Source organism: Xyrauchen texanus, chromosome 28, assembly GCF_025860055.1.
Source record: "Xyrauchen texanus isolate HMW12.3.18 chromosome 28, RBS_HiC_50CHRs, whole genome shotgun sequence".
Classification (NCBI taxonomy): Eukaryota; Metazoa; Chordata; class Actinopteri; order Cypriniformes; family Catostomidae; genus Xyrauchen; species Xyrauchen texanus.
This window is the reverse complement of record NC_068303.1, coordinates 12,131,851-12,156,444: the sequence shown is the minus strand read 5'-3', so window position 1 is coordinate 12,156,444 and position 24,594 is coordinate 12,131,851. Positions and strand designations below refer to the sequence as shown.

General features: G+C 45.3%; 1 protein-coding gene across 24 annotated transcripts in view; it reads right to left on the bottom strand.

The window, feature by feature from the left end:
* Window positions 1-24,594, bottom strand: part of LOC127622028 (adhesion G protein-coupled receptor F5-like) — a 73,761-nt gene that overhangs the window by 6,336 nt on the left and 42,831 nt on the right. For 21 of the 24 annotated variants that reach the window (XM_052095893.1, XM_052095899.1, XM_052095905.1 and 18 more), the window contains 8 exons: window positions 19,719-19,733; window positions 18,377-18,424; window positions 10,336-10,436; window positions 1,840-1,904; window positions 1,568-1,704; window positions 1,109-1,300; window positions 341-547; window positions 65-208 (listed from right to left, as the gene is read on the bottom strand). In XM_052095893.1, the coding sequence (XP_051951853.1) occupies window positions 65-208; window positions 341-547; window positions 1,109-1,300; window positions 1,568-1,704; window positions 1,840-1,904; window positions 10,336-10,436; window positions 18,377-18,424; window positions 19,719-19,733 (909 nt within the window). The remainder of the gene's footprint in view (window positions 1-64; window positions 209-340; window positions 548-1,108; window positions 1,301-1,567; window positions 1,705-1,839; window positions 1,905-10,335; window positions 10,437-18,376; window positions 18,425-19,718; window positions 19,734-24,594) is intronic. The other 3 variants (XM_052095894.1, XM_052095895.1, XM_052095896.1) reach the window with 1 other exon arrangement.

The following is a 24,594-nucleotide window of genomic DNA, read 5'->3' as shown; positions in this document are numbered from 1 at the left end:
CAGTAGAATCATCCAAAACAAACTTGCTGCTGTGTCATGCAAGAATGACAAACTGAAAGCTCACTTTCTGTGCTCGTCTTAACTGTGACACTCTTGCTGCTATAACTGTAGATAAGTAGTTGTGGCAGATCCTTTAGACGGCAGATAAAGGTTTCAGTCTTACAATTTACCTTCTGTATTCCATGGTTTAATGTGATACAGCCTGACTCTAATTGGGTAAAATGAAAATACATTTAAGGTGAAATATATTTAATGATAAACATGTATTATTGATAAAAAAATACTTATAATTTTTACAGTAAATAATGAATGCTCAATAACTTTTGTAATAATGTATCACCTATCACTGAATTTTGCACTATGCCATTCAGGACCCACTCAATATTGTAGTCTGCATCAATACAGCAGCTCAGATGCACAGTCAAATCATCACATGGGAAAAAGCGTACATTCTCACCCACATTGATAGTAGGGAGTTGTTCAATAGCAATGTTTTGCCACATGATGTAAGGAATTGAATTCCTTTGTATGATACATGAGTATCTACCTGCAAGTGAAACAAATAAATACATTTGTCTAATTAAAAAAAAAAAAAAACTCAAACATCATTTTCTGTTGGATTCTACTTTAATATTTTATTCTTAAACAACGTATATATATATATATATATATATATATATATATATATATACAGTATATACAGTGTATATATATATATATATATATATATATATATATATATATATATATATATATATATATATATATATATATATAAAAAACCTAGTAAATGAGTGTATGGTGTTAAATTCATTTTTATATGGTTTCATAATTAAACTGTTGGTTCCATAATTTATTTAAAACCCAAATAAAATGTTGATATGTAATAACAAAAATGCTGAAATAAGTGATTAACAAAAATGTATAACTTAATGTGATTAACAATAATGTAACTTCTTAAAAAAGGATGCAGATTTCTGACTTAGACAGTTGGACAAATTTATGGAAGGTTTTACCTGTTATTTGACACAGGACTCTAAGCTGCTTTTAGTCACTTTGTCATGTAATAAAATATCATAGACAAAAAGATAAATCACATGTGACTCACCACTCTCACTTTGACTGGGAGAATTCACAATGAGAGTGCTATTTTTAATGGTGTATTTTGTGCTGTCTGCAGGATCTTTCTCATTCACGGTCCATTTTATTTCTCCCTGAACAGACTCTGGAGGTGCACAGTTCAGCTCCACATTTTGCAGAGGATATATTTTACCAGTGATGGATGACAAGGTTGTTTGTTCTGAAATTAAAAGCCACAAAGGTCACTTTGAGCTCAAATCATCTTTTCTATCATTATCAAGCAAATGGTGAGTTTGTCAACATTTTTACAAGTGTTACGCTTAATTATAATAACAAGCAACTGATGCTTCCACAGTGAGGCAACAGAGTGATCCATGAATTATAAACCACAATGAAAGAAAGACACACAAAAGCAACCAGCTACATAATAAGTGTAACAGATTTAAGAAATTGAAATGTTTTTGAATTAAACATTGACTATATTTACCAATTTGAGCAAAAGCATTCTGAGCTAACATTATTCCTGCATTCTTGAGAATGTTGGAAACCTGCACGTTTGCTGTTCCAAAATCAAGGGTGCTAGTTGTCAAATTAATTGTGAAGTCTGATAGAATGCTACCAGCCCTGTGGAGCACAACAAAAAACACACCAATGAGAAGACACTGCATTAAAACACAAGCATTAAAACAATAATGGAATGGGAACTTTTGAGAAAACCTTTAAATTTTTTGGGGAGAAAGATTAGATTCTAGATCATACCTGAAGCCAGTGACTTTTGCTGAACCTATAATGTAGTTAGGCACAGTTGAGTAACTAATTTCAATCTGTAAAAAACAAAAACATCCAATGGCTTGAGAGCCTTGCGCATCTCTGAACTTGAGAAAAGGCTAATGAGAAATTGGCAGACAGAATTTGCATGTCCCGCCCCCGGACATACGGGTATAAAGGGAGGGAAATCCATTTTGAAAAGCGGTTGTGTGATCAGCGAGCTGTTTTTACTGACTGTTCTCTTCATCTCTACAAGAGCGTATGGTGTTGGATCTGCCGTGCATATCAGCGGCTTTCTCCTTCTCTGCACAGCACTTGGGCCTGGGCGCTTCGACAGCACTTTTAAAAAGAGAATATTTTCACTAAAAGTGTTTATTTCTCTAAAAGAGCAATACACAGCGGCGTTGAAAGTCCTTTTCAGGACGCGTCTTTATAAAGATGCCCTTCAGCACCTGTGTAGTTCCTGGATGTGGTCGAGTTCTCTCCGCTCCTGACAGTCACAGATACTGCCTCGTGTGTCTGGGCCGCGATCACACCGAGGCAGCGTTTGTGGATGGTTCGTGTTCTCATTGCAAGAACCTTACCATGGCAAGAGTAGACCCACAGAGGTGCACAGTCAGGTTAGTGCTCTCATTTCTGCAGGAGAGGATGGAGGGGAGGCTGTCCCCCATCACCTATCATGGCTCACCACGACGCAGTGGACCGTAAGTCCTTGGGTAAGCATGACTTGATTATCAGGTTCCTTAGATGCGCCTGGAGATTGAACCCTCTCCGGCCAAGCCTGTTCCCCTCCTGGGATCTCTCAGTGGTTCTCTCGAGAGACCCTCCTTCAAGCCGCTAGAATCAGTCGAGCTCAAGGCCCTTTCCCCGAAGACGGCCCTCCTGATCGCGCTCGCTTCCATCAAGAGGGTGGGGACCTGCAAGCGTTCTCGGTCAGCGACCCTTGCCGGAAGTTCGGTACGGCAGACACTCATGTCGTCCTATGACCGTGACCAAGCTACGTGACCAAGGTTCATACGACCCCTTTCAGGGACCAAGTAGTGAACCTGCAAGCGCTGACCCGGGAGGAGGCAGACCCAGCCCTTTCGTTGCTGTGTCCAGTACGTGCCCTGCCTAATTATGTGGACCGCACGCAGAGCTTTAGACGTTCTGAGCAGCTCTTTGTCTGCTTTGGTGGACAGCGGAAAGGGAACACTTTCTCCAAACAGAGGCTTTCCCACTGGGTTGTTGATGCCATAGCATTGGCCAATCACACCCAGGCCCTTGCGGGTTCGAGCACAATCGACGAGAATGTCAACAACACCTCCCTAGCAGACATATGCAGAGCAGCAGGTTGGGCAACACCCAATACCTTTACGAGATTTTACAATCTCAGGGTTGAGTCGGTTTCATCCTGTGTTCTCTCGGGTCCGAGTCAGTAGAACTCGGTAACGCGGAAACAACTGACCGGCTGTACAGCTTGCATCTAGCGCCTTTCACCTCCACTGAGGTCATCACATGTGCTCTTATCCCAGGAGACCCCACTAACTCGGCTCCCTGGATGACTCCTCCCTCGCACTCTGGTCTGCAAATTCAGCGGATGAATTCCCCGACCAGACCCACTACGGGTACTGAAACTACTCTGTACTGGAATAGGTGCTACACAGGTTGGGCCCCTGTTTGGATTAATCCCCCTGTTTGTATTTTCCACGGTACGGTCCCCGTACGAGCGGACCCACGTCTCCCATGGGCAGTCCTCGCTGCCCCCTGGTCGCCGTGTTGTAACAACTCCTCCCTCTCAGCAGGTAGGATCTACCACCGTGCCATTTTCCACATGTGGCTTGAAAACCCATTTGATGTATTTCACCACTCTTTACCTCCCCTAGCCTGGGCAGGTGTGGTCTCCGTGGGGTCTTTTCCCCCTGAAAGAATAGAAGTTGGAAAAGAATACCTTCCCCGATGTATGTGATAGCCTTAAGATGGCCCCAGCCTCTTTAACTCAATGCTAGAAACATATAGAGAGAAAAGGCACAGCTGGCGCAGTTTGCTCCCATCGCCTTGTTCCCCCCCTTCGGGATGCCGGTAACCAAAAGTTTATGACGATTTTTTGGGGCGTTGGGGAAGGGTACTTGCAGTCTTATGCGGCCTGTCGCTTTGGCACACAACTGCATGCCCGCACCTGCGTCAGCAGCGCACGTGCACGGTTCAGCGCATGGCGTTATTATATATGGACTATTATATATAGTGTCACTTCTTTGACACAACATCGAAGTGAGCAACAGACGGGGAACGTCTAGGTTACTATTGTAACCTCCGTTCCCCGATGGAGGGAACGAGACATTGAACAAGTCAGGACCCGGCCACAACGCTGAAACAAACCTCATTCTCGGCTCCTCAGGGCAAAAACCTTAATGGACAGATGCATTTTCCTCCCTTTATACCCGTATGACATGGGACGATACATGCAAATTCTGTCTGCCAATTTCTCATTGGCCTTTTCTCAAGTTCAAAGATGCGCGAGGCTCTCAAGAGAGACCCCTAGTGTCGCTTCTTCGACACAACATCTCATTCCCTCCATCAGGTCATGTACATAGCACATTTTAGCGATTTAGCACAAAGTGCTTCACAAAATGAAAAATCAAAACACACAAAATACAACATATAAAAACACAAGCAGTAAAACAAAACACACACACAAAGTAATAAAACAAGTCCTGAGCAAAATTAGCTTTTAAATGAGCAGATCTAATATTCCAGGGAAGCCTGTTCCATAATCTTTAGGCCTTCACTACAAACGCTCTATCACCATTTTTGCATATGGAGCTTGGAACATCCAACAGTTCACAACAAGATCTAAGAGGTCAAACTGTTTCACATGGACTTAAAAGTTCTGCTAAATGTTCTTGCGCCATGTAATGCCTTATACTATGAAAATCAACCCTGAAAATAACAAAAATGAATTGGGAGTCAATGCATAGAAGCTAAATCTGGAGTAATATGATTAAGTGACCTAGTTCATGTCAAAAATCTAGCTGCAGCATTTTGCACTGAATCTAGCCATGCTCAAGTGTGTTGATTTAAAATTGAAAACAGGTCATTACAATAATCAAGGCAAACCAAATTAAATTACAGCTGTGGCTCAGGTGGTAGAGTGGGTTGTCCACTATTCGCTGGGTTGGCGGTTCGATTTCTGGCCCACATGACTCCAAATGCCAAAGGGTAAGAAACTGAACACCAAGTTGCTCCCAATGGCAGGCTTGCACCTTGCATGGCAGCTCTGCTGTCATTGGTGTGTGAATGGCTGAATGAGATGCAGTGTAAAGTGCTTTGAATACTGCTAAGGTTAAAAAGGAGCTATATAAGTGCAGACCATTTACCATAGCCAAAAAAGCACTTAATATTAATTTTCTTCTCACCCACACCTATCATATCGCTTCTGAAGATATTGATTTAACCATGTAACAGGGCGGAGGGCGGGGCCGGGTCGTGATTATACACACCCGGTCACTTATCAGGCTAATTAAGCCTCCGAGAGGGATAAAGGCTGATTGCGGATGGTGGTGCGACAAGAGGGAGATCGTTTTCATGTTTTACAGTGTGAGAAAGCACTCCAAATGATACAGAGAGAGCTCTGAACGAATTGTACTGCATCAAGAATCACGATTCAGACCAATTTGCAAGCCTATTTGGCCAATTCACAGAAAAGAACCGACTCAGAAGAATTATTCATTTTCAAATTGGGCATTGCTAGTTCTTTTAAACAGCCAACAGAAATACAGGACACACTTCATGATTGGTGAAATATTCTGAGAGTAAATATTTCTCAGGTCAGTCAGAGCACTCATTGTATACACAGTGCGTACGGCCATACAGCTGCAGGCGCCACTGGGTGTAGGCGTGACTGGCTGCAGGTCCCGGCGACAACACATGAAACAAGACGTATTGCAGGTGAGAGTGGCTGTTTATTTGTCGGTACCCTCCCTGGCAGCCCTTTTATTGTGTGCCTATTCCCAGAAGAAGAGTAGCAGAGCTGCTGTTGCCCTGGCGATCCTCTGTGCCCCAGATATCTTTGGTACCATTGTTGGAGGTTACCCTTTTGTTAACCTCTTAATGACAAGGTGGTTAAAAATGACTCACTTGCATACTTGTTTACATTTAGTTTATGTTTAATGTATGTGAAATGTTTTATGTATGTTTAAACTGTGAAATTGTAAACTAATATTGACATCCAATATATCATTTGAAAGATCTGGGTCTCGGGATTTTATATATTAAAGCGATGTTTACGATCATAAAGTTACAATAATACGATTTTATTAAACGTGTCAAGAGTGAAAATCAAAACATGGAAAATTAAACCGGAAGTTCTAACCTTTATTGTCTTCCCACAGATGAGCACAATCCTCAAAACGTTGGTATGCTTTTCATCGCACGAGTCCAATAAATAAAATCCATTAGAGATTGTTGTCCAAATAATTACAAATATAAAGAAATATTGATTAATCTGTCTTTGTTCAGGTTTTACATATTCAATATGTTATCATTCATGTCCATTCTCTGTGAAATCTTGCACTCTGTGTAGTGTTTCAGTAGCAAAAACCCCAAACGTGATATTTGGGAGGGACTTGCGGAAAAAAAAAATGAGCCCTCCTTAAAAAATTTCTGTGCAGTTGTGATTGGGTAGTCATTCAAAATAGCTAAACAAGACAGATTTGAGTCATCCATGTTTGTCTCTAGATAAAACCAGCCAATGACTACATTTACATTTATGCATTTGGCAGACGCTTTTATCCAAAGCAACTTACAGTGCACTTATTACAGGGACAATCCCCCCCAGAGCAACCTGGAGTTAAGTGCCTTACTCAAGGACACAATGGTGGTGGCCGTGGGGTTAGAACCTGTGACCTTCTGCTTAACAGCCCTGTGCTTTAGCCACTACGCCACCACCACTCATGAAAAGCTAGATCATTTTTGACTGATGGGTTGTGTAGCTAATGAAAAGATGAAAAGAATTGTATATCCCTGATGCTGATTTGCGAAAGTTTGGAGTGCAAACCATGGACTGTGTTTCCGCTTTTATGCACAGCGTGCAGTTATAGTGTGTTACCGCCGGAGGAGCCGTGGGAGGAATAGTCGATGGGGAAGCGGGCGGCACCGTGGAAGGCTCTTGGGGTGGACCCATGGAAGGCTCTTGGGGTGGAGAGGTGGAAGAGTCGGAGAGCAGAGCCATGGAATGCTCTGGGGGCTGAGCCATGGTAGAGTCGGAGGATAGAGCAGTGGAAGAGTCGGAGAGCGGAGCCGTGGAGGGCGGAGCCGTGGAAGGCTCTGGGGACAGAGCCGTGGAAGGCGGAGCCATGTAAGGCTCTGGGGGCGGAGCCGTGTAAGGCCCTTGAGACGGTGCCGTGGAAGGCCCTTAGGGCGGAGCCGTGGAAGAGAGTCCAGGCAGAAACTGGGAGCAGAAGCCTTTCTTCTTTTCTTTCTCCTCTGGATGGTCGAAGTTGGCAACGCTGGCTCTGGGACGAATGAGGCTTCCAGCTTGTTGGCCATGGCAGGCGTGGCCATTGGCTCGTTGGCCATGGCAGGCGTGGGCGTTGGCTCGTTAAGAGGATTCTCAGAGGCGAACATCTCTAAAATTACATTTCCTTACTCTTCTCACGTGTAGTCCCCGGTCTCCAGCAATTCCCTTCATTCATTGGCAAGAAGGCCGATCTGGTATAGGGACTTCAAGTGGCCATCAGCAAATCCAGTGCCTCTGGCAATGGTGCTGAACAGACAAGAGTACTCAATGATAGGGAGGTTCGCTCGGCTCAACCGGATAAAGACGTTGCTAGATCCATCTTTGGGTCAGTTCTTCTGTGACGAGGCAGGCAAGGAATTTGGATCTAAATGCAGCTTTAATAAACTGAAAAATAATCAAGTTAACTCCAAAGAAAGGAGAAGTAAAACACAGGAAACCTGGCACCAAGCATAGACAAAAACCAAGGGAACAAACAAGGGAACGAGGAACACCTGGGGAAACAATCAGGGAATTAAAAATAATCAGGGAGAACCAATCAAGGAATAAAACTACAAAGGACTACAAAACCAACACAGGAAATAGGAAACAAAACAAGAATTTCAATATATAGTACAAAAACGGAAGACAACAGGGAATATGACAGTTGTGCCCGTTGTGGCATCTATTTTAGCTAGAATCTAGTTGGTTGACTTCTTCGATGCGCTAATAAGATGCAAAAGGTAAACCAGAAAACATCTACGGCAATTCCTCAGCAGACGTCCTCCTTCAGCTATTCGTTTACGCATACGCATGGTGCCATGTACAGTATACTTGAACAGAGAAATTAAGACTGTAGCTCGACTGTGCAAAAAACAGTTATAAAAGCCCATTTAAATGTACTCAATTGAAACTGAAGACTTTTTTTCATTCTCATTATTTTGGATAGACGAGAGTTAAAATGTGAGTCAGGCTTTGTTTTTGTTTATTTATTTTTAATTTGGCTCCGCTTGCATCCCTCCGCCCCCTTTGTTTTGCGTCAATTCGGTTCTTGTAAACATTGTAAATATTCTAAATATCACACATTTATTATTTGCACTTTCACTTCATACTGTATTATCAACATTTGTAAATAAACCACATTGTTTCTGCACTGAATCATTGTTCCCTTTACAAAAAGCTTCACTATGATGCTGCGCTTTTGCTAAGCGCTACGGGGAACAATCCTGCATTGTGAACAGCTGTGAATTTGTGTGAAACACGTCAATGAACATTGACCTGAATTTATAGCCTCGGCTGGTGATGATCATTAGATGCACCTGTGGCCAGGCTATAAAATAGAGGCGTCACCAGCGTGTCGACAGATATTTTTCATTCAGAGTATACTGTGCTGTGTGTCTCACACCCTGCTAAGAAAACTTTCTTCCCTCTTTGTTAGGAGTTAGAAATTGTTAGGCAGCGCGCAGAACTTTCTTTCCCCTGTCACTCTGGAAGCCTTCTGCTCCCTGCCATTTTTAACGCCGGAGCAGGAAAGTCTTCACGTACTCTGCCTAGTCCGTGCCCTTCAGACTTATGTCCACCGCACTAGCCAGTGGCGTAAGTCTGGGCAATTATTTGTCTGCTTTGGGGGCCGCAACAGGGGGGCAGCCGCTACCAAGCAGACTATGTCACATTGGGTGAGGGATGCTATTGTCCTGGCCTATGAGGCGCGCGGTCAAGCTTCACCAGTAGGTGTCAGGGCTCACTCCACCAGAGGGGTCGCCGCCTCTAAAGCCTTGGCTAGATGGGTCCCTCTGCAGCAGGTTTGTGATGCGGCAGGCTAGTCCTCTCCGCACACATTCATCAGATTTTATAGTTTGGATGTTCATGCTACTCCGGGCTCTTATGTCCTTGAGTCGACATCCCAAGCTCATGCCTGAACGGGTTTGTGACGCGGCGGGCTGGTCCTCTCTGCGCACATTCTTCAGTTTTTTATGGCAGGCTCATGCCTGAACACGTTCGTGATGCGGCAGGCTGGTCCTTTCCGCACACGTTCATCGAACTTCATGGGTTAGATATATCTGCTACTCCGGATTCTTACGTCCTTGAGTAGACATCTCAAGCTCACGTCTGAACAAGTTTGTGATGCGGCAGGCTGGTCCTCTCCGCACACATTCATCAGATTTTATCGTTTGGATGTTCATGCTACTCCGGGCTCTTACGTCCTTGAGTCGACATCCCAAACTCATGCCTGAACAAGTTTGTGACGCGGCAGGCTGGTCCTCTCCACGCACACTCTTCAGTTTTGTATGGCAGGCTCATGCCTGAACACGTTCGTGATGCGGCAGGCTGGTCCTTTCCGCACACGTTCATCGAACTCTATGGGCTAGATGTTTCTGCTACTCCGGGCTCTTACGCCCTTGAGTCGACATCAAGCTCATGTCTGGGACCTCTCGCGTTTTTGTGAGCACACTTCACAACCGTAGGGGTCCGGACAGCCCCAGTGCGGCGGCGTGGGTATTGCGTTCCCCGTAGCGCTTAGCAAAAGCGCAGCATCATAGTGAAGCTTTTTGTAAAGGGAACGTCTCGGGTTACATGTGTAACCCTTGTTCCCTGAAAAAAGCGGAAACGAGATGCTGCGCTTATTTGCCGCACTGGGACGTCCCAGGACTTCTCTTCAGAAAAAGGTATCTGTCGACACGCTGGTGACGCCTCTATTTTATAGCCTGGCCACAGGTGCATCTAATGATCATCACCAGCCGAGGCTATAAATTCAGGTCAGTGTTCATTGACGTGTTTCACACAAATTCACAGCTGTTCACAATGCAGGATTGTTCCCCGTAGTGCTTAGCAAAAGCGCAACCGCTTTTTTCAGGGAACAAGTGTTACACATGTAACCCGAGACGTTTTTTGGTTACCTGTTTTGCACAGCACATTTGATTATTTTGGGGTCTAGGTTAGTAACGTAAAAATTTCTTCACACAATCAAAATATACAGTATAATATATTAAATTATAATATATGAAAATACTCACTGCTGACTTGATATTATTTGCATAAAATTTGTACTTGTCATCAGTAGGGCTGGTCAGACTGGTATCAAAATTTTCGTTTATTTTCATTGACATAGTAATAACTGTAAAAACAAAGATAGAAAGTGTGCATTTATTCGTGCATATACACAATATTCCTCTAAAATATATACTAAACATCATCATGCAGAGCGACACACATACACATTTTTAGCTATACATATATCACATTTTGTTTTACAGTATATACCTGCTGGCAGTTTTGGCAGGGAATGATGATATTTGAGCAAAATCCAAAACAAAAATACAAACACATTACCTGTGATGCTAACAAATTAAAATCATCTATATGCAACACAAAAGCAATAAATCAGTTTCATACATTCCTTTTATCAGTATAATTTATTCAATAGGATGATTCCAACAATCAAATTTAAGTTTTTAAACCAAAACATACTTTTTGAAACAATTTGCTTTGATTCATAAACAAGTTAAAGCAATCCTCAATATAATATTTAACATTTCATACTGTACATTTGTTATGTATAATGTAGGGCTGAGCAAAATGGCAGTCTCTATACTTCTAATATAACTTCTATGTTTTATAATATAATGGTGCCATTATTGGTCTCATTTTACTTATAAGGTAAACAGAAGTGTAATGCAATCAATGGAGATGTCAAGTTTCCCAGAGTAACAACTATTGCTAAAACATGGGTATATAAAGATATCCCCCATCAGATGCCTCTAGGTTAAATTACCTTTCTGTTTTCTATTAGTTGTCTAGTTATTTTCATTCCACTCAGATGGTCTTTGTTGTAACATTTCCTAACATTTTCCATTCTACTGTTTGAATATTTATCGAGCAACTTAATTATTAACTTCATTTTCTCTAAAGTTTTTTTTAGTTCTTAACCATTAAGACAGATCATCCTCTCCCTCTCTTTTTCTCATATTAATGTTACTTGAATATTCAAGTTTAATCCTATGTTTTCAATCTACTCATCAGAAGTACTGCCCCCCCCCCCCTCCCAATACAATTATATATTAACAGCAACTTTAATTGGAGTCAGATTGATTTTAATGAATCAGAAAAATATTTAAAATTAAGAACATGTCATCCTAAAACTGTTTTATGTTCTGATTTTAGGATCAAAATAGCAGAGTGTGCTTTCAGCCTTACAATAAAAAAAAAAAGAAAAACTCTGACTAACAGCTGAAATATGTAACTTTTTCAGTGTTAAAGAGACTCTATTATGGTTTTTGGGATTTTACCCTTCCTTTAGTGTGTAATATAGCTGTTTGTGCATGTAAAATGTCTGCAAAGTTACAAAGTCCAAGCCAAAGGAATATATATATATATATATATATATATATATATATATATATATATATAACAATATAATATTAAATACAGCCAACTTTAGAATGCTTGAAGTGTTGCTGCCTGTTCCTATTTGTTGGAGCAGAGTGAATGACTCGGTTACTAACGTAACCTCGGTTCCCTGAGAGGAGGGAACGAGTATTGCGTAAGTAGCTTACGCTATGGGAAAACTCAGTTTCTCGAGAAATATTGAAGTCTTTATGTAAAACGCATTGCAGCTGCACAGCAGAAAGCAATGAGCGAGGCAGCTCGGTCATTGGCTGTGCTGCGGCAACTTGCTCGAACCAATGACGGGCGACTCTGAACGCGCGACCAATGAGCGCTTCACGCCAGCGCTCAGAGCCCGCCAAGATGGGCATGGCTAAGGCTATATATTAGGCGCCCGTCATGAGAGTTCTTTAGGTTCAATCGACTGAAGCGACTGACCAAGCACAAGCACGGCAGCTTACGCAATACTCGCTCCTCCTCTCAGGGAACCGAGGTTACGTTAGTAACCGAGTCGTTCCCTTCGAGAGGTCTCTCCTATTGCGTAAGTAGCTTACGCTATGGGAACACCATGCAAAACGCCGTGCGTGCTGACTTCAGCTCTATAAAGCCAGAGACAGATGCCTGAGCCTTAAAGCAAAGTGATTATTCAACGAGCCGGCCAACGGCGAGCTATATAATGGGATAATACAGAGCGCCTTTGCCCCAAGATGGCCCATGGTGCGGCTCATTGTAAAAACACACGCACATATCTTATGTACTGATTTTTCTATTTACTGATATGCATAAAAACTCCCTAAGTCAGTCAGAGACGGAACTTATAAGGGAGGAGATAATGCTCAGCATATATGTACTCCAGTCCATACTACAGTCAGGCTGATAGAATGTTGGAATGCAATGAGGGGACCTGTAGGTTATAAAACCTGATAAATGTCGAAGGCGAGGCCCAGCCTGCCGCCGCACAAATATCCTCAATGGGTATCCCACTCGACCACGCCCACGAGGAGGCCATGCTCCTCGTAGAGTGAGCTCTGACGCCTAAGGGGCATTGAAGGCCCTTGGCTTCATAAGCCAGCGCTATAGCATCTACTATCCAGCGCGATATTCTTTGCTTTGAAACTGCGAGACCTTTAGTGCGGCCGCCAAAGCATACGAATAATTGTTCCGTCTGTCTGAACAGGGCAGAACGTTCCAAGTATACTATGAGCAGATTAAATTAGCGTCGCTTTCGTCTGCTGAAGACGATAGCGCTGCCAGAGATATCACCTGTACTCTGAAGGGTGTGGAGAGCACTTTAGGAATATACCCGTGCTTTGGCCTAAGGACAACTCTGCAGTCGTTAGGTCCAAATTCCAGGCAAGCAGCGCTTGATGACAGCGCGTGCAGGTCGCCCACTCTCTTGACTGAGGCGAGTGCCAGCAAGAGCGCAGTTTTGAGCGAGAGCTGTTTAAGGTGCATGGTTCGGAGAGGTTCGAATGGGGCACTCTTGAGTGCGTCCAGGACCGTGGCCAGGTCCCAGATCGGTACCGAGGGGGGGCGAGGAGGGTTCATCCTCCTAGCGCCTCTTAGGAAATGAATGATTAGGTCGTTTTTCCCTAATGAGCATCCTTTATCAGGATCGTGTGACTCAGCTATGGCAGCCACATAGACTTTGAGCGTGGAGGGTGTGCGGCCCGCCTCCAGCAGCTCTTGCAAAAAAGGCGAGTACACTTGGTATCTCGCACGATTTGGGGTTCAAGCTCTTGGTATCACACCAGTCACTGAACACTTTCCACTTTTGGGCATATAAGCGCCGTAGAGGGCGCCGCGCCTCAGTGATGGTTCTCAACACTCCGCTGGGGAGGTTCTCTGGAACCCGTTGAGGGGCCATGCATGAAGGGCCCACAGATCGGGCGGGATGAAGAATCATCCCGTTGGCCTGCCTGAGGAGGTCCAGCCTCAACGGAATCGGCCATGGGGCAGATTGCATCATCTGCATCAGTTCTGGAAACCACGCCTGGTTCTTCCAGAGTGGGGCTACCAGGAGCACTGCACATTTCACCTCCCTGATCCGACTGATGACCTGAGGTAGCATCGCGATCGGGGAAAAGCATACAAGGGGCTGCTCGGCCAGACATGGGCGAGCGCTTCCGTGCTCTTTGAGAAGAAAAGAGGGCAGTGCGCATTTTCCCTGGAGGCGAAGAGGTCGACCTCTGCTTCGCCCAAGGTTTGCCATAACCACTGGACCGTCAGGGGGTGGAGAGACCATTCTCCTGGGAGAACCTTGTCTCTGGACAGCATGTCCGCTCCCTGGTTCAGGATGCCTGGCACATGCGCCGCTCTCAGCGAGCGCAGGTTGTGCTGTGACCATAAGATGAGCTCCCTGGCCATAGAGTGCAGGGAGCTCGACCTGAGTCCACCCTGGCGATTTATATACGATACTACCATCATTTTGTCCGTTCGGACCAGGACGTGTTCGTTTTTCAGGTACGGAAACAGGGCTCTGAGAGCCAAGGCGACCGCTTTCATTTCCAGACAGTTTATATGTAGGCGCTTTTCCGGGTTTGACCAAAAACCGGAGACAGGCCTGCCCTCGTAAAGGGCCCCCCATCCTATTTTGGAGGCATCTGTCGTGATCATTTTTCTCAGCCTGTTCACGCCCAGACTCACGCCGGTTTGATACCAGTCGACGGCCTTCCAGGGCGTCAGGGCTTTTATACAGCCGTGATTCGCTCTGATTAAAAAGTGGCCCGAGCACCACGCGTGAGTGGGGACACGGCTCTTAAGCCAGCGTTGGAGAGGACGCATGTGCAACAATCCTAGCTGGAGTACAGCTGATGCCGAGGCCATGAGACCGAGCATCCTTTGAAATCGTTTGACGGGGGCGTGCGTGCCCGCTCTGAATGATGTTGCAAGGCGCCGAATAGCGAGTGCGTGCTCTGATGAGAGGCGCGCCGTCATCTGCACTGAGTCTAGCACTATTCCCAGAAAAGAGATATTCTGGCTGGGGGATAGCACGCTCTTTGCAAAATTGATTTTCAGACCCAGACAGTCTAGATGACTGATAATCCAAGATCTGTGCGTCGTTAACTGACTCTCTGATTGTGCTAGGATTAGCCAATCGTCGAGGTAATTCAGTATTCGCACTCCCCGCTGTCTCAGGGGGAAAGTGCTGCGTCCATACATTTCGTGAATGTACGGGGGCCAATGATAGGATCGAATGGTAGTACTGTGTACTGGTATGACTGTCCCTCGAAGCTGAATCTCAGAAATGGCCTGTGATGAGGCGCTATCGGAATATGAAAGTAAGCGTCTTTCAAATCCACTGATAGAAACCAATCCCCGGGCTGAACTTGCGCGAGGATATGTTTGGTCGTTAACATTCTGAACGAGCGAATCATTAAAGCTTTGTTCAGATGTCTGAGATCTAGGATGGGGCGGAGGCCACCGTCCTTTTCGACGAGAAAGTAGCGGCTGTAAAAACCCGCCTTGCTCATAGAGGGAGGAACAGTTTCTATAGCGCTCTTCTTTATCAGTTTGAGCACCTCGGTGCGTAGAACATGTGAAACATCTTTCCTCACTTTCGTCTCGCCCACTGCTGAAAAGCGGGGTGGTCTGCGAGCGAATTGAAGCGAGTAACCGTGTTTTAGTATGTTCAAAACCCATTTCGGCATGTCGGGGATTTTTTCCCAGGCTTTTGCTCGCACAGATATGGGCTGAATGCTGGCTGGGGGCGTGTCGCAGTGACGTATGGACCCTGCCAGCGAATTGCCTTGTGCTAACACTGAGCTTACAGCTCTCAGAGGCGCGGGAGCGCGCTGAGCAGCTTTGTTGAGTGCCGAGTGCAGGGGTGCGTGTGAGATTACAGGCACGCACGCTATCTCCGTATTGCTTGCAGCATGAGCTGGAGAAATGTTTGGAACTGTATGGACAGTGTTTACGGGTGGGGGTGCATACACTGTGATAGGCACGCGCACCACTTTCATAAAGCTTCCCGTTCTTAGCGGGGAGTTTCTTGGCTCGCGCGCCGCATCTCTGATGCTCGCGGCATGGGCCAGAGAACTGTTTGAAACTGTATGGGCAGCGCTTATGGGTGGGGGTGCATATACCGTAGTAGGCACGCGCGCCATTTTCATAAAGCCTCCGGCCATGGCGGGGGTTTTGGGCATGCATACAGTGTTTGTGTGTAGGGGTGCATGCATGACAGCAGGCACGCGCGTTACCTTTATAGTATTTCCCGCTTTTACTGGGGAAGTGTTTATAACTGTGGGAACAGTGCTTGTGTGTAGTGGTGCATACATGACAATAGGCACACGATCTACATTTATGGGGCATCCAGCTTGAGCTGGGGAAGTATTCGGCACTGTTTGGACAGTATTGATATGTGGGAATGCGCACTTTAGTGTGGACATGTGACCCCTTAGTGACACAAGCAGAAAATGACTCTTTTTGTGATTTCTGTGTGTTGCCGTTAAAACGGCGTTTGATTGCAGGTGAGCGAGTTCTGTGACTGGCCCATTGACTGCTGTACAGACATTTCCAGCCGCTTGTAAAGGGACTGGGTAATGTTTTACACGTTTTGTAGAGAGTGGTCCGGCTTTTGCGAGACACGCACTCTCTCTCTTTCTTCATATGGCTAGGAAGGCTTACGAGGCTCCAGGTTCAGCACGATCTTGGGCCGAGGTCCCCGTCGCTCAGGCGGCTGCTTTCGGTTAGCGGAACGCGAGCAGCGTCGAGCGTCCGTTTCAGGTCTGGGCTGGGAGACGGGAGGCGCCGCCCTGGCTCGCTGCTGCAGCTGAGGCGGTCTCTGGCGGCTCTGTGACGAGCTGGAGCGCTTAGGCAGGAAGTGACACATAGCCTGCGAATTCTTCTGGGCTTCAGTGAAGCGTTCAGCGAACTCTTTTACCGCCGGTCCGAACAGGCCGCTTGGGGCGATAGGCGCGTTGAGGAAAGGCGCCTTATCCGCGTCCTTCATTTCTGTTAGCGTCAGCCACAGATGGCGCTCAAGGACAGTCAGGTTAGCCATGGCCCGGCCGATGGATTTGGCGGTGGCCTTTGTGGCTCGCAGGGCTACATCAGTGGCGCTGCGCAGGTCCTTGAAAGCCTCAGGTTCAGGTCCAGATTCGTCCATGGTGCGGAGAAGTTTGACCTGATAGACCTGCAGAACAGCCATGGAATAAAGCGCTGACGCAGCTTGGCCGGCGGCGGCATATGCGTGACCGGCGAGAGCTGAGGTAGATCTGCAGGGCTTCGAGGGATGAGAAGCTTTGGCTTTCCATCCAGCGGTGGAGGGTGGGCACAGATGGTTGGCCATAGCCTCCTCGAGGGGTGGGGTTCCCTCGTAGCCTCTTTCTCTCGCGCCGTCCACCGAGGAGAGCGAGGAAGAGAAAGAAGGCTTCAGGCGAGCAGAGTGCGGGGCTTTCCACGACTTTGTGAGTTCGTCGTGAACTTCGGGGAAGAAAGGGGAGGGTCTCTGTCGAGGGGCCTGCCGGCACCCTTGCAGGAACCACTCATCCAGCCAGCTGCGGGCAGGTTCTTCAGGAGAAGACCAGTCGAGCCCGAGGTCTTCCACGGCTTTGGACAGTATGCGGACGATTATGCGGAGTCCATGCTGGTGCCCCTGCTCATGTCCGCTAGTGTCGACGGCGCGGGGTCGAAGGCCGAGCCCGGCCAGTCGTCGGATGCAGCGTCAATGGGAAGGCTGTCCTCCTTTTCACCGTCGTCCCCTGATGCGCCGAACGAGACGAGACCCAGTGCTCCGGAGGGGTGCTGGTCTGCCTGCGTGAAATGAACTGGCGGCAGGGAGTCCTCGGGTGGTGGTGAAGCACGCGGGGACTGGCCCGGCGTGACGTCACCGAAGTCCGCGTGCTCTGGCGGCCTCCGTGGCGGCGCTTTTTCTGCTCAGCAGCGGATGGTAGCACGGCTGGTCAGCTGGCGGCGAAGGCGGCAAAGCGGCGCAGCTCGGTGAGGCCCAGGGAGTCACATTCGGGGCATCCGCCTCGAGTGAGAGCAGCTTCTGCCTGGTCAGGTCCCAGGCAGCGAGCGCAGATAATGTGACGGTCCCCGTCAGGAAGAGGGCCTCTGCACGAGGCGCAGGTTGAAGGCATTTTAAACAACGCCTCGAATTTGCTCTTTACTAAGGACAAAAAAGCGTCGCAGAGGCGAACACTTGAAAAGTTATTGTTTAGTAAAGGATATAAGGTGATGCCTGCCGGATGGAGTAGCAGAAGGCTTTGAAGGCGGCTAAAGGCGCCGCCGTCCTCGTAGTAGGCCTCCTGTAGGCTTGTCGACGGCAGGCGAAAAGACTCCAATAATCCAGAGGATCCAGCGAAGAGAAGGTCTTTGCTGAAGGAGATTAAATCTAAAGAACTCCGGGCACCTAATATATAGCCTTAGCCACGCCCATCTTGGCGGGCTCTGAGCGCGCGGGCGTGAAGCGCGCTCATTGGTCGCGTGTTCAGAGTCGCCCCGTCATTGGTTCGAGCAAGTTGCCGCAGCACAGCCAATGACCGAGCTGCCTCGCTCATTGCTGTCTGCTGTGCAGCTGCAATGCGTTTTACATAAAGACTTTTTACATAAAGACTACAATATTTCTCGAGAAACTGAATTTTCCCATAGCGTAAGCTACTTACGCAATAGGAGAGACCTCTCCAAATGGAACTAGCCTTATCTCATAATTGTACAGTATATACATACCTTTTGGTGTTGGTGTTGGTGCAGGTGCAGGTGGATTTACAGGTGGCACTGAAGATTTGTGAAAAACATAAACAACAATCAATCAATACAATAAATATTTGTTATGAATATTTTATTTATTTCATTTACTGGATGACGACAATGGTCTAAATGTTGTCGTTCTAATTTATGTAAAATGAAGATATTCATATGCATTGTTTTACAAGAGTTAAATCGCCTTACAAAAAAATAAAAATAAAAAAAATCCCAGCACACTTCTTGTAAAGAGTAGGGTGTAACCTCGTTGTCCTGGCTAAATTTGCCCCATTGGCCCTTCTCAAGCATGAACTCCAAATAATCTCCATTGATTAATTGGCTCTATAACTCTAAGCTCTCCTCTTCACCAACCGCTGGTGTGTGGTGGGTATTCTGGTGCACTATGGCTGCCGTCGCATCATCCAGGTGGATGCTGCACTCTGGTGGTGGTTGAAGAGATTCCCCCTATACTATGTAAAGTGCTTGAGTGCCTAGAAAAGTACTATATAAATGTAAGGAATTATTAATTATTATCAATTCTCAGATAGCCGCCTATGGGGCATGCTGTAACATTTCACATTCTTTTTTCGAGGTAGACTGCGAAAAAAGTATATGCTGTATTCAATAAACAAGACCACATATGTGCAATGGACACGTGTGAAATTAATGAGAAAAATACATCGAACCCCAATTACATTTACACAAACTTAAGAAAGCCAAAAACTGTTAGTTTGTTCTCCGCTCTTTTGTGCATAGCCTACCTAAAGAACATACTATATTGACAGAGGAAAAATGCGCCCTTCATCAAATACTGTACATACTTTGACAGATGCAGTTTCAGACGCAGCAAATGTTTATTTTTATTATTGAAATTCCGTTTGGTTGCGATAGTGGTGCAGAAATTGCATCAACTTTGAACTGATGTCATTGCAAATTGTTATCACGACAACGGTAAGCGTCTCTGTCAACTTATAGACAATGAACACACAATGACACAACTGTATTTGGAGCAGGAGAAACGCAGTCAATCAAGATTAATAATAAAAAAAAAATTATAGACAATTTGTTAAAGCATTCTCTTCCTATCTAAATAAAGCAACAATTATATGCTAGTGTTGGGCTTATCAGTTTGTGTGGATGACACTCAAGAGGGAATATGTCAAATTAAATTTATGAAAATTATGTTTGTGTTTTAAGATGCTTAAAAAAAGTGGGTGGGCTTGGTTGAATGCAAGTCAAAGAAATAGATTCTTAAGTATGCTGAATAAACAAACCGCTTTTGTGGAAACAGCTTGTCACTTAATAAATTGACTGTCTTTTCACTTACCTTCTAATTGAATCCCTGCCAACACACACACACACACACACACACACACACACACACACACACACACACACACACACACACACACACACATGTTTTGTTTCCATGATTTATGGGGACTTTCCATAGACATAATGGTTTTTATACTGTACAAACTTTATATTCTATCCCCTAAACCTAACCCTACCCCTAAACCTAACCCTCACAGAAAACATTCTGCATTTTTACATTTTCAAAAAACATAATTTAGTATGATTTATAAGCTGTTTTCCTCATGCTTGCACGTAGAGATTTCGTAGCTGAATAATCATTCTGCTCTGTGATAAAGTGGCCCATAATTTCTGGTCTACGATCAGTTTCCCAAAGCCATATCAAAACCAAACTATTAGGGAAATGCAGGACTGGCTCATTGGTTTGTGAGGCCCTAGACGAAATCATGGTTTCAAGATGTGATTTTATGACTTCCATGACGTTGGCACCCCATATAATTAAATAATTACCAAGACTATTCCATTTGTTTGTGCTACATTTGTCCAGATTTGTGCCACAAAATGAACGTTGGTGCTGGTTTGGTGTTTGAGTTTTGGCTTTGTGACTTCACTTTCCACTCCATGTGGTCCAAATTACTCCAAACAGGTGCCTTTCGTTTGTGCACGATTTTGTGCTGGTTTGTGCCGTTAAAAGAAACACTAACTATTTATCTTCATTATATATATATTAGAGGTCAACCGATATATCGGTTTTGCCAATTAATCGGTACCCATAAAAGATTTCTGGAACTATCGGTTATCTGCAAAAATCCAAGCAGATAGTTTCCCCCGTTGCATCCGGTGCTGGAGCGTCTGGGTAGGGTCCACTGCCGTTAAACAGTATGGGAGCTGCACTTCAATTATGCCTTGTGCTGTTTGTTTTGACATGTGAGACTATACTCTGCATGGAGAGGAACACTTAATATGCAGATTTAAAACATCAATAACGAAAAGATATGTATGCAGAACACTACAGCACCCAGGGGCGTAATCTGCACTAGGTGTGCAGAAGGAGAGAAAGCTGCTGGAATGTGCCATATATCCATCAGCATACATTCTTTCTAAGGTGAATGGAACAGCAGTGTGATTCGCTCCGTTCGGCTCTGAAGAAAGAATCTGAATGTGTGGCCGCTGGATATATTCCAGCTCCTTATATACCCGTATGTCCGGGGTAGTGGCATGAGGTGTTCGGGGCTCTCAAGGGCGGCCCCTAGTGTCACTACATCTACACAACGTTGAGTGAGTAACAGAAAGGGAACATCTATTACTATTTATTTGCATTAGTTTATATCCAGTTGGTCAAGTTTATAAATGTATTAATATCTTCATGCAATCAAATGTTTAAACAAATCAGAAACGCATCGGATTTCAATTAAATTTTTTTATCCTCACTGTAATACAATGACTTCAGATTGATCACATTCTTGTGCTAAAAAAGGCTAGACACAGCACAAAAAATACAGTTTAACAGACAACAGTTGTCTCAAGATGCTTTTTAAAGTTCTTTTTAATTAGAAACATCATCTAAAAACAGTGCTCCAGCACGAGACGCTGAATAAACAAAAACAAAGGGACACAAGGACTTTCATCTAGCGTATGTTTACATAGAAAAACAAATGGATGGTTGCAAAAGTGTTCAGTGTGAACAGCCCCTTACAGTAGGTGGAGGTCTTTGGCCATTGCGCCTTGCTCTCTTATATGTATTTCTCAGATTAAGCAATGAGTTGTTGAAATGCTTTGTCGGGAAAGATTTTCAACTTGGAAATATTTGTCTCGAGAACTCGAGTCTTTTGTTTTCCATCTGTTTGAACAGCCCCTAGCCTGGGCTCATAGTCTGAGCTGCATGTATTGGTGGTGGTGTAGTTGGCTAAAGCACTATACTGGTAAGCAAAAGATTGATGGTTCGATCCCCACAGCCACCACCGTTGTGTCCTTGAGCAAGGCACTTAACTCCAGGTTGCTCAGTGGGGATTGTCCCTGTAATAAATGCACTGTAAGTCAGCTTTGGATAAAAGCGTCTGCCAAATGCATAAATGTAAATGTAATGCATCACCACCGAGTTCAGCTGAATACCACTGCTATCTGTGAATATTGCTTCTCTACATACAACTGTACTGAATAAAAAACAATGTGGTATTTCACTGTTATTATGAAGCTTGAGTCTGGGGTAGGTGTAATCAACTCTCCATTGAAGCTTTTTCCCCCCTCATTTTACATTTGACTTAACTTTTGAGAATATGGACCAACTAAAAATGTTTATTTAAAATGTTTTATGTGTTTTTGTTTACTGTACTGGCAGAGTTTTGTAAAAAAAAAATCTACCAGTGCTGAAGAAGTAATCCAATGTATTTAGAACATATTAATGACCATGAGTATTCTAACGGAATACATTACAAATTACATTTTACAGCATATTTTCTGTAATCTGTAGTGGAATACATTTAAAATGTAACCCTTCCAAATCTGCAAACAGTACAGATGCAATGAAAACTCAAAGCATGTCCCCCGATGAAGTTACACACATTCTGTATGTGAAACGGGTGATCAACTTTTAATACTTTTTTGGATTTATTTTATTTCTTTTAAGGCAATTAGTGCAATCCTCTGAGTAGCAGGTTAGCGGCTAGTTGTTTACAAATGTCATAGGTTTTTGAACAATCACAGGCTGCAGCACCTCCCACAGTTTCCTACAGTCCCTATACACCCCCAAACCTACTCCAGAGTAGGAGCTAAATATCCCCCTAAAATAGTTCTAAAGGAACTATAGTTCCTTGGTACAAAAGTGACAATGTACTAGTCCCATGGAAAAGTACTTAAAATGGGCTTTACCACCGCCAGTGGGAAAGGGCCTATAGCCATTTTAAGGGACATTTCTAGCTCCAACTCCAGGGTAGGTACTTTTGGGGGTGTAAAGGAACTATGGGAGTTGCAGCAACCTGTGATTGGTCATAAACCTATGACTCACAAAGTAATGAGATGTGAGGAGTCATTATTTGTAAACAAACTTATATCTGCTAGCTTGCTATTCAGAGGATTGTGCTAATTTTACAATTCCCTTAATATAAATAATTTAAGACCAACAAATTATCCAAAGAGAATAGCCCGTTTCACATGTTTGTCTGAGGGTAGTGTTAATTGTGACAGGGCCTTGTCCCCTCCCTCATCCAGGTAGACGGGGATGACCTGCCGGCAGACAGGGCTTGGTAGTACTGTGTACTGGTATGACTGTCCCTCGAAAGCGAATCTCAGAAATGGCCTGTGATGAGGCGCTATTGGAATGTGAAAGTAAGCGTCTTTCAAATCCACTGATAGAAACCAATCCTCGGGGCGAACTTGCGCGAGGATATGTTTGGTCGTTAACATTCTGAACGAGCGAATCATTAAAGCTTTGTTCAGATGTCTGAGATCTAGGATGGGGCGGAGGCCACCGTCCTTTTTCGGGACGAGAAAGTAGCGGCTGTAAAAACCCGCCTCGCTCATAGAGGGAGGAACAGTTTCTATAGCGCTCTTCTTTATCAGTTTGAGCACCTCGGTGCGTAGAACATGTGAAACATCTTTCCTCACTTTCGTCTCGCCCACCGCTGAAAAGCGGGGTGGTCTGCGAGCGAATTGAAGCGATAACCATGTTTTATTATGTTCAAAACCCATTTCGGCATGTCGGGGATTTTTTCCCAGGCTTTTGCTCGCACAGATATGGGCTGAATGCTGGCTGGGGGTGTGTCGCAGTGACGTATGGACCCTGCCGGCGAATTGCCTTGTGCTAACACTGAGCTTACAGCTCTCAGAGGCGCGGGAGCGCGCTGAGCAGCTTTGTTGAGTGCCGAGTGCAGGGGTGCGTGTGAGATTACAGGCACGCACGCTATCTCCGTATTGCTCGCAGCATGAGCTGGAGAAATGTTTGAAACTGTATGGACAGTGTTTACGGGTGGGGGTGCATACACTGTGGTAGGCACGCGCGCCACTTTCATAAAGCGTCCCGTTCTTAGCGGGGAGTTTCTTGGCTCGCGCGCCGCATCTCTGATGCTCGCGGCATGGGCCAGAGAACTGTTTGAAACTGTATGGGCAGCGCTTATGGGTGGGGGTGCATATACCGTAGTAGGCACGCGCGCCATTTTCATAAAGCCTCCCGCTTGCGGCGGGGGGTTTTTGGGCATGCATACAGTGTTTGTGTGTAGGGGTGCATGCATGACAGCAGGCACGCGCGTTACCTTTATAGTATTTCCCGCTTTTACTGGGGAAGTGTTTATAACTGTGGGAACAGTGCTTGTGTGTAGTGGTGCATACATGACAATAGGCACACGATCTACATTTATGGGGCGTCCAGCTTGAGCTGGGGAAGTATTCGGCACTGTTTGGACAGTATTGATATGTGGGAATGCGCACTTTAGTGTGGACATGTGACCCCTTAGTGACACAGGCAGAAAATTACTCTTTTTGTGATTTCTGTGTGTTGCCGTTAAAACAGCGTTTGATTGCAGGTGAGCGAGTTCTGTGACTGGCCCATTGACTGCTGTACAGACATTTCCAGCCGCTTGTAAAGGGACTGGGTAATGTTTACACGTTTTGGAGAGAGTGGTCCGGCTTTTGCGAGACACGCACTCTCTCTCTTTCTTCCTATGGCTAGGAAGGCTTATGAGGCTCCGGGTTCAGCACGTTCTTGGGCCGAGGTCCCCGTCGCTCAGGCGGCTGCTTTCGGTTAGCGGAACGCGAGCTGCGTCGAGCGTCCGTTTCAGGTCTGGGCTGGGAGACGGGAGGCGCCGCCCTGGCTCGCTGCTGCAGCTGAGGCGGTCTCTGGCGGCTCTGTGACGAGCTGGAGCGCTTAGGCAGGAAGTGACACATAGCCTGCGAAT